We start from the raw sequence: 9,563 nt of genomic DNA, 5'->3' as shown, positions 1-9,563 counted from the left end.
TGTGATGGTGATGCAGTGTAAAAGAACTAGGGGCGTGCATTATTAAAGACAGAAGAGGTGGGACTAGAAGGAAGCATCCAAGGTAGAGGTGAAAGGGAAAAGCGGCAGCGAATCAGCTTTCTGTATGCAGCATTTCCATCACGTCCATAGTATCTGCATCTCTCATTCCCACTCCGACACTTGTAAGGTGAGGTGCTTATATTGTACAGATCTCCTCTCATGAACAGCACACTTAACGCTTGATATGCATTTGTACCAGGGCTGGTTTCTTCAGTTGCTACGTGAGTCCCTTGTACTGCCAAAAGGTTTCTATTTTTTCTTCCTTTGGATGCATCATGCAATCTGTTAATGCATATTTGCGCTTCTCCTTGCATAGACGAATCGGATGGTTTGTGGGTGTTTCTTTTGTTGATCAGATTTATGCCTTGATATGCTTGGTGGCCTTTGCTTTACAAATTGTTAGACTACATTTTCACGTAGTCTGTTGCAGCTGCACCCTGATGCTGCCTTGCCTTTATAGAGAAATGTAGCATTGTTACCTCTCCCAACAATTTTTATCTTAGAGTGCAAAGGAACTCATTCAGACTACAAATTCAAATCTGTTAAGGTGACGCTACAGCTCTACTTTCTTGGCTCATAGCATAGGGCTACATTTCATTATAGCCATAACTTGGAGCATATTGATTGACATATGTTCCACTTTGAGGTTACTTTTATTTGGATAGGGATGCAATATGACTAAGAGTACATATTGGCATGTTTTAACTGAGATCGATTCATATGATTGTGAAATTAGTGGATGCTGATACTTTCTTGAGGTCAGTATAGAAACTTACTTTGTGAAACTATGGCGGTTTATAGTGCTGATGTAGTGTTGCAGTGTTTGAGAGGCACCCAATTTTGTCATCCCTAAATTGTGCCACTTCTATTGACATGAGCTCTGTTTTAATCGTCAAAATCAATTTCTGTCACTTATTTGTATTTCCTGGTTGGGTCATGTCACACAGGTGTTTCGGCCATTGTTCAAACCACTTTCTTTACCAGCCAAATAGCTGCCCCTGGCTTGTAGTGGGTAGTGTGTGCTGGTTACTTTCCTTGGACAAAGACTAACCATGGCTTGCAAATCAAAGACCAATGCAGGCACCAAAGATCCGTCAACAATTAGCCCACTCCTCCATACATCTTCTCATCCATCACCAGCATCCCAGTCCATTCATAATCAAAGTATGACAAACACTGCTTTACTTCTGAGCTCTGTAAATGGAGGTGCACATTATCCCACAAAGAAGAAGTTTTCTCCTCGCAAGGCTGATAATAGATCCATACATGGGTGGCTTGAAGCCATGAAAGAATCATCTCCTCCTCGTGTCAGACATTTACATATGGATGCTTCTGCCACTTTAGAAACTGAACCTATGGATATTCCGTACAAAAGATGGAAGGTGAATGCTTTGAGTTTTTTATTCAAGTCCAATGTGTTCTTTTTTTATCATCTTTTGTAAAGTCCTTGCTTGGTGAAAGCTTAAGGGAAAGTCAGTTGATGGGTATCTATCAAAGAAGCATGTAGTTGGTTCTTCAGCCAGGCATTGTGTTTATTTATGCGCACAAGCTAGAATTATATCCATGTTTTGGTGACAACTATCCTTTGAATTTCACAAAAATCAGGACAATTTGCTGCTCCCGTGTGGTGGATTAGCGGCCTTTTTCTTTATTTTGGAACGTTTGTTCTCTTAGGACCAAGTATTGTTTACTACTTGGATTTTTCCTTCAGTACAACTGGATTAGTATCAAATTTTGTCTCTGATCCCATTTCAATAATCTGTGTGTGCTTGTTTGTAATAGGCCAGTCACCCCTCAGCCCTTGATAATTTCAACAAGGTACTTGAAGCAGCAGTTGGAAAAAACGTCTTTGTCTTCTTGGATTACGATGGAACACTTTCACCAATTGTTGAGGACCCGGAACGGGCTTTTATGTCTGATGAGGTTCACTCTTCCTTGTCTGAATTTGTTTCCTTAGTCTTATGATGCCATTTTGACTTTTGCCTTTGCTTGGTATTGCTTCAGATGCGGAGTGCTGTCAAAGAGACTGCTGCTCTTTTTCCAACAGCAATAATTACCGGAAGATGCAGAGATAAAGTATGAGCTGCTTTAAAGGTTTACATCTGAAAGATAATCGCGCTTTCCTTGCATGTTGCATTGCATACTTCGAACTATCTAATAATAACATTGGATGCAAACTTTCTTCAACTGGCAGGTTTATGGGTTTGTACAACTGCCTGAGTTGTATTATGCAGGAAGTCACGGCATGGACATTATGGGACCTGCAGAGGACTCAAATGGTGTCAAGGCAAATGGTACAAAGACCCTTGATGAAGAGGTAGATGTGATGTAACTAGTTGAATTGAAATTCAGTTAAAGGCGCTCATGCAGAGAGGTGATTATCATATTTTGGCTTGTTTATAACGAGATTTTGATGTGACTTGGTAAACGTGGCACAGGGAAATGAGGTAGTTTTGTTCCAGCCAGCTAGTGAATTTACACTTGTCATGGATGAGGTGAGATTCTATGGCTTAAGCTCTCATTTATGGCATGCCCATTCAGAGGCTGCTTTGATGCTGGTCATGAAACCCTCTCTTGCTCAGCAAAAGAAATAACCTTCCGGCTGCTTAGATCTTCAAGTTGCTGGAGGAGAAGGCCAGTAAAGTACCTGGAGCAAGGGTTGAACACAACAAATATTGTGTTAGTGTTCACTTTCGATGTGTCAAGGAGGAGGCAAGTCTTTTCTAATTGTGTTTTTTTGCATGAGTGCTTGGCTTATATTTTACAATACAATCAATGTTTTGGTTTGCCAGAATTGGTTGCATCTAGCAGAGCAGGTGCTCTGTATTAGCAAGTCTTATCCAAATCTTTACCTCACTCAGGGTCGAAAGGTAACCAAAATTAATAGACACTGGAAGATGTGGTAGAAAATTATAGAGAGCCTCAATCAAGGCTGTTGTATTTTGCAGGTTTTGGAGATCCGCCCTTCCATATCTTGGAACAAGGGAAAGGCTTTAGATTTTTTGATAAGGACGCTTGGTAAGATGATTGCACTACTATTGAACCTTCACAAACATTCAACTCACCTGCTTTATTGTCATTGGATATAGGCCATGGAAACAAGAATGATGTTTTTCCAATATATATTGGAGATGATCAGACTGATGAAGATGCATTCAAAGTAAGAATGAAATTATTCTACTTGTAATGCAGCTCTGTTAATAAAATCCTGAGCTTATGGGGCATGAGGCAGATTAATCTGTTGGAAATTGGTTTCTGTAAAAGATAAGCTATGTTACATAATTGACTTGAGTTGTTTTCACTAGGTGGTTGCCAGAAGAAAGCATGGCCTTCCTATACTAGTCTCAAATGTTGTGAAGGACACAAATGCCTCTTGCTCTCTTCGAAATCCGACACAGGTAATGTTGCCCTTTGTCTGAAATTATTTAGTTTGACCGATAGAGATACTTGGCGCTGCAATATATCAGCAAGAGCTTATTTGCTGCACTTTCAATCTAGGTCCTTGAATTTCTGCAACTTCTGGTCAAATGGAGGGCAGTGTCAGCCAAGCCTTGAACCGAACCTTCTATAGGCAGCTGCCTTCACAAAAACAAAATAGCTAGCGTCATATACTATACTGGAAAGTCTTCTGTGTGGGGGTTTTCCAGTCTCTACAAACAGAAGGCCATAACCATCTATAACTTCATCGTCAATTTAGCAACTGCGGAATCAAAACAATCTCTTTTATCGTTGTGAGAGACCTAGTCTACATGAAGACAAGTAAAGCTGGTGCAGTTGGATATAACACGGCCCTCCATTCATTACGGTCCTTGTTGCATTGCCTCCATCCAGTGGCATCAAAGAAAGCATAGTGGCGACTGCTAGTTTTCACAGCAGCAATTTCCACTTCATTATGGACACATTATTATCATAAATAGCTGTGCCCATGTAGGGCATTCAATGAGGTTGCTAATGATGCAGCCGAGTCAAATTATGTGCTGATATGGACTATCACTAGACTGTTGATGAATGGAATGCAAACAATAGTAAATGTAGTTCTCCAGCATAAGTATCCTGGCAATGCAACAAAGTATATTTCCAGGAATTGATTAAATCCTCTCAAACTTAATGAATTGAGACAATTGGCACTTTGTTAAGCTATTTTCCTTGCGAAGGAAAAGATGCAATAAACTTGGTTTACTTGGGACAAAATAGTGGCTTTTGGGCAAAATCTTAATCTTCAACAAAATTGGCGACTCCTTGAGTCCAGTCCAAAAAGGTTAACAAAAGCACTTGTGTTTTGCTGCTTGTTCTGATATTAGTTTTGGGATATCTTTATAGTGGTTCTTAATATAGGTTTACTTCGCCAATAGAAGTAATGGAAACCAGTGCTTCAATTTATCAGCTATACCAGCGGCCCTTCAATTATAATGCTCTCCTCCCAACCAAGACTAGACATCAATGCCTTGCTCTTATTGTTGAGCACTGTAGGTAAGATCTTTAAGCTGGATATCAGTATCTTCAACACCTGGTGGTAGCTTTTGCCCCATGTGGCTATATTTTGTAAGGCTTTGAGGACTTTATTGTAGCTATATTTTATAGGGCTTAAAGGACTTGGTTGTTTAAGGGGTCAACATTCCTAGCAGAGGTCGTGCTCTACAGAAGCTCTTTAGTTCCCTTTGGTACCGCTTGTTGAGGTTGTACTCGCTTGGAACAAATGTTCATTTGTTGAAATAGGCAACTAGGTACCTGTAATTGTTAATATGGTCTTTGCACACCATTGAAACTTTACATTGAAACTTAAGATTGAATCTTACACTCGTGAAACATCCATGAAGGTATTTTGAGCCCAATTTGCATCCTTGTTGGTGGAGCAAGGGACTTGCCTTGCTCACCCTCTTGTTTACTTTGAAAGATTGACAGCCCTTGCTCTAGACAATTCACGGTAGCACAAGAGTATTCGTTTATTCTACTGGACTTATTTTGATTGTGCCTGGTTGCATTCTACACATGAGTTTACCCTTGAGTTAATTGAATGCTCTAGCTAGATAGCATCACATATATCCATCTTAGCTTGGTTCAATGTGCCAATTTGCTCTTTCTACTTCTTGACTTGGGACCTTGGACAATATGATGTGTCTTGATGCAAAATTTGCCTCTTTGTTGGCGATTTGGGAAGTGACCATGGGGATAGACACATAGGAGTGGACTTAGCCTTTTGACATATGCTCATTTGTTTGCTTTGACTTTGGTTGATCACACCTATGTTCAAGCTCTTGAGGTTCCTATGTTTCCATTGGACAATTCACCAAGAGAACTGGCTACATAATCCTTAATTGTTGGACTTGACCTTAGTTTAAGAACATTGAATGGATCTTGTGGCCTTTGATATAAGAGCTCATAACGTTTGCATCCTTGTATAAGTACTATCATAGAGAGTAGAAGTAGAAAAGTCATCACTTTCTATCATTCTTTCTCACCTTGTAGCTTGATTGTCAATTTGCAAAGTTGTTAGATTTGCTTCCTTATTTTAAGGCTCGCCATAATGTTGCACAATGTTTGGAGTTGAAATCTCTATTTCTCTACCACCATGATCGGGTCATGTCATAATAATCAATCTCTAATTCTCCTAAATGATTTTCTCATGTTAAACTGATCATTTAATATGGGGAAGTGCCGGGGGAGAAAAAGCTAGAATATTGGTTAAATTAGCAGATCAGCCACAGTAGGGATCCAAAGGAGGGAAAATAGGGATCCAAAGGGGGGGCCATCTACAAAAGAGCTATGTGCAACAATGGGCTTAAAAGACCTCAAGGTTCAGCCCATTAAGACTTCCAAAATGCTAAGGTTCCAAAATTCAAAGGTTGTGTCCAAAGGTCAACTTTAGGGAAAATTGGATGCTTTGTGTGTATCACAAAAGTGTTTGTTAAGCCCTACGTAGGAGGGGGCGAGCCCAAGAAGTAGGGGATGACAGAGAAACTCATACACACACACACAAGCTCCCTTTGTACACAAGGGGAAAGAGGGACACATGTCAGCTCCCTAGCCTAGATGGCCACAAGGTGCACTCAAATCCTATTGGATGGCCTTGGAGGTGGACCAATGAGAATTAGGCTAGAGTAAATCTAGTTTAATTAATTTTAAAACACTTAATAAAAGGACCAATAAGAATTAAGCTCTCTAGAAGACTATTGGACAGTCTCCCAAGGGGACCAATGAGCATTCAACAACCCAATGGCTTGCCTGATTTCTATTGGCTAGGAGGCAAAGGGGTCCAATGAGAGTTTAGTTGAATTATAAAATTACCTAAAGCTCTCACAAAAGGGGAAAGGGGGACACATGTCAGAAGGCTATCACTTATGCTGCTTAATTGTCATTGGCTAAGCCTGGGGAGGTCCAATATGATAATAGCATGAGTAATTAGCAAGGAGGGTCGACCGAGAGAGAGAGGGGCCTGATTTTTACAAGGCATTATTGACACACACACTCACACAATCAATGTGTGGAGCAAGAAGACTCTCTCTCTCCTTCTCAAGCTTTAATGGAAAGCTTATCACCTACTCCAAGCTTGTGAGAAGGAAGGCCTACACCACCAACTCTTGGCTTTGTGATGCAAATCCAACCAAGAGCCAAGCTTCAATGCATGCTCATCTCCTCTACCATGCTAATTACTAAGCTAAGCTATGCTAATATGAGTGATTATGTGAGGAGATGTACATCTTTCTCGTAAGAATACTCCTTCTTCCTCTCAATCTACTCTCATACCCCGTTAGCTCTCACCATCTTCGAAGGTGTGTGAGGTCTTGGGTCTGAGACCGTGAGGGAATTGATGTTGTGTTTGATAAGTGTTTTGCGTAGTGCATGAAGTTTCCATCTTCATTGCACTAGCTAGTATCGAAGGAACACAAGAAATTGTATTGTAAAATGTCTCTCTTGATGGGAGAAACATAATACAAAGCCTTTTGGAGGGGGGACCGGCTCCATGCAAATCCAGTCCTCAACTGTTGTCAATTGCTTAATTCCTCTCTCTTTTGAAGTATTGTTCATGCTATCTAACTAGGTGTTATGCTTTTTGTTGCTTTCTCCACCCAAGCACTCTTGTTATTATCATTAGGAATCTATTCTAATGAAATGCTCACTATATTCATGCCAGTTTCCGCTACACACAAGTTACTAGGCCATTAAATGTTACATTGGTATCACAGCACAACGTTTCTCTTTTCTTGCTCAAGAAGGGAGGTCCTCAAGCTAGCTATAAATGGTTGGTACTATTAATTGCATGTGAGTAAGTAGAATAGGGATTTTTGAGCCTTGCAGTGTGCCTGCCTTTGTGCAGTTAACGGGGCATCACCGTCGAGAGCTATGGTCTTAATAGTGGAGTCCTAAAGGGCTTGCCTACGGCTTAACCACTATTGAGCTATTAGAAGCTTGACAGGAGCCAGTGCTGTTTTGGTGTTGAACGACCCTCTCTTCTATTCCTTGCAATTAATGGTATTCAAGCCATGGGTACAATAGCTTGAGTGCTTTTTCTAAAGGGGTAAAGAGGAGTAGCAAATAGGGCTTGAAGTGCCAAAGTCACCTAAAAAACCTAAAAGTTGTTAGAATGGCTGACAATAGTAAAGAGAGTGAAATTAATGTTGATAACTTTGATTTTTCTAATGAGCAAGCTACTAATGATGCCCCGATGCTCGTTAACTATCTTGTTTCTAGGCTTCAACAAGCCATGGGCAATCCATCCCTCCAAAGTGAAGTGCAACGGCAGCTTCATGCTCATGGGATTCTTCAAGCTCCCCACCATGACGAGAGAACACCTAGGAAGCCTCCTTGTGAGGCTTCCAAAAGAAGTCTCTCTCCGATTCGGGAAGAAGAAGAGGATCCCTATGAAGGGCTAAAAAATTTGCTCCTTGATGACGCATCTCCTTCTCAAAGGAGAATTCAAGAGCCTCCACCGAAGGAACGAGAAAGAAGTGAGTCTCCTGCCACCTCGGCAGAGATGGCTCCACGAAGATGGCGGGCTAAACGCTCTCCATCACCTCCAAAACGGAGAAGACCATCGCATACTTCTCCACACCTTACTTCAAAGAGGGATAACAAAAAGCAAGAGAAGAAAAAGGCGAGAAAGAGGACACCCTCTTCTCCATTTCTTCATCCTCTTCCTCTTATGAAAGTCAAGACAACGAAGATCAAGGCAAGAAAAAGGCAAGAAAGAGGTCACCCTCTTCTCCATCTTCCTCAAATTCTTCATCTTCTAAAGAAAGTGATGGTGCAACCTTTGAACCATAAAAAAGAAGAGGCCATAGGAAATCCTATGCCGCATGGAAGAGGTCATCCAAGCTCAAGAAGTTCAAAGAGGGAGGGAAGAGCATCTCTTTCCTTACCTATGATGGCACTTTTGGTGCTACGGACAAAGTCTTGGCCTTTATCCAACAATTTGATGCGGCGTTCGGAGATGAGGGCTTCACGGAGTCCTCTAAGCTACACCATGTAGCTATGCACTTTCAAAAGTCCGCCAGACAATGGTGGTCTAGCCTATGGGCCAACGGTGAACCTCCACGAACATGGAAAGCTTTAAGAGCTTCCATTATGAAGCAGTTTTTGGCCACCGATGCCAAAGACAAAGTACTCACCGAATATGGCGAAGCTTGAAGCTCTCTCTCTATGAATCCATCCACAAATATGTAGAAAAGTTTTGGGACCTAGAACTCAAAGCTACTGTCTTCAAAAAGTTGGATTTTGGAGAGCAAAAGCAGCAATTTTGTGTGGGCTTAACCAAAGAAATGGCGGATTATGTCAACTCCAAAGGCCACGCACCATATCGGCGGTAATACATCATACTATGGTGGCCTCTCGAATCAATTTCCAAATAGGGGCTAAGAGGAATTCTAAGCCCCCTGAAAACAAGGGTTCCAATGAGCCTAAGGGGAAGGACAATGTCCAAAAGTCTCCTAAGGGCAACTCCAACAAAGCTAAAGAGAAGGGAGTTTATAAAGGCAAAAATAAAATCTCTCCTGAAGAGCTTGAGTGTTATCGCAAGAATAACCGATGTTTCAAGTGCAGTGAACAAGGGCATGCGTACCGCGCTTGTCCCCAAAAGAACAACCGCCATGATCCTCCTAGAGCTACCTTGGTCGAAATCCAAGAGGAGGAACCCACCACAATGGATCTCCTCTATGCCATGTTGGAATTAGGGTTGCAGAGAAACACACACAGCTTGGAGAAGACGAAGGAAGCTCAAGGCACACAATAGAGAGTGTGTTACTTAGTGTGCAATGGAAAGATAGATAGCCCTAGAGTGATGGGCGTATATACGATGCACGGGGGAAAAAACCTCCTAAAGAGGGAAAAAATGCCCCGGCGGTCCTAGTGTGTTCACACACATCACTACCACATGTATATGGTAACAAATCCCCCCTGGAGTGATGCGGTGAACGAGAGCTGGCACATGAGTAAAGGGAAGTGCCATGCCCTGAGGACAGGATCAGTCCACAAAGGGGAGTAAGCCCAAAGCTTTGCGGAAAGCTTCA

The 9,563-nt window shown here is 41.6% G+C and overlaps 1 protein-coding gene across 1 annotated transcript; it reads left to right on the top strand.

Annotated features, from left to right (window-relative positions):
- The first annotated feature begins 259 nt into the window (after window positions 1-259).
- On the top strand, window positions 260-4,251 carry LOC147438002 (putative trehalose-phosphate phosphatase C). Its single transcript, XM_086487389.1, has 12 exons — window positions 260-305; window positions 1,008-1,442; window positions 1,843-1,983; window positions 2,065-2,136; window positions 2,255-2,377; window positions 2,499-2,555; window positions 2,671-2,772; window positions 2,853-2,930; window positions 3,009-3,078; window positions 3,150-3,220; window positions 3,366-3,458; window positions 3,559-4,251. The coding sequence occupies exons 2-12, from the start codon at window positions 1,113-1,115 to the stop codon at window positions 3,613-3,615; spliced, it is 1,194 nt and encodes a 397-aa protein (XP_086343515.1). The 5' UTR covers window positions 260-305; window positions 1,008-1,112; the 3' UTR covers window positions 3,616-4,251.
- The last annotated feature ends 5,312 nt before the right edge of the window (window positions 4,252-9,563 follow it).

This window comes from Adiantum capillus-veneris, chromosome 17, assembly GCF_014529385.1.
Source record: "Adiantum capillus-veneris isolate H3 chromosome 17, ASM1452938v2, whole genome shotgun sequence".
Lineage (NCBI taxonomy): Eukaryota > Viridiplantae > Streptophyta > Polypodiopsida > Polypodiales > Pteridaceae > Adiantum > Adiantum capillus-veneris.
Note: the sequence above shows the minus strand (reverse complement) of the source record. Positions and strands in the feature narration are given on the sequence as shown.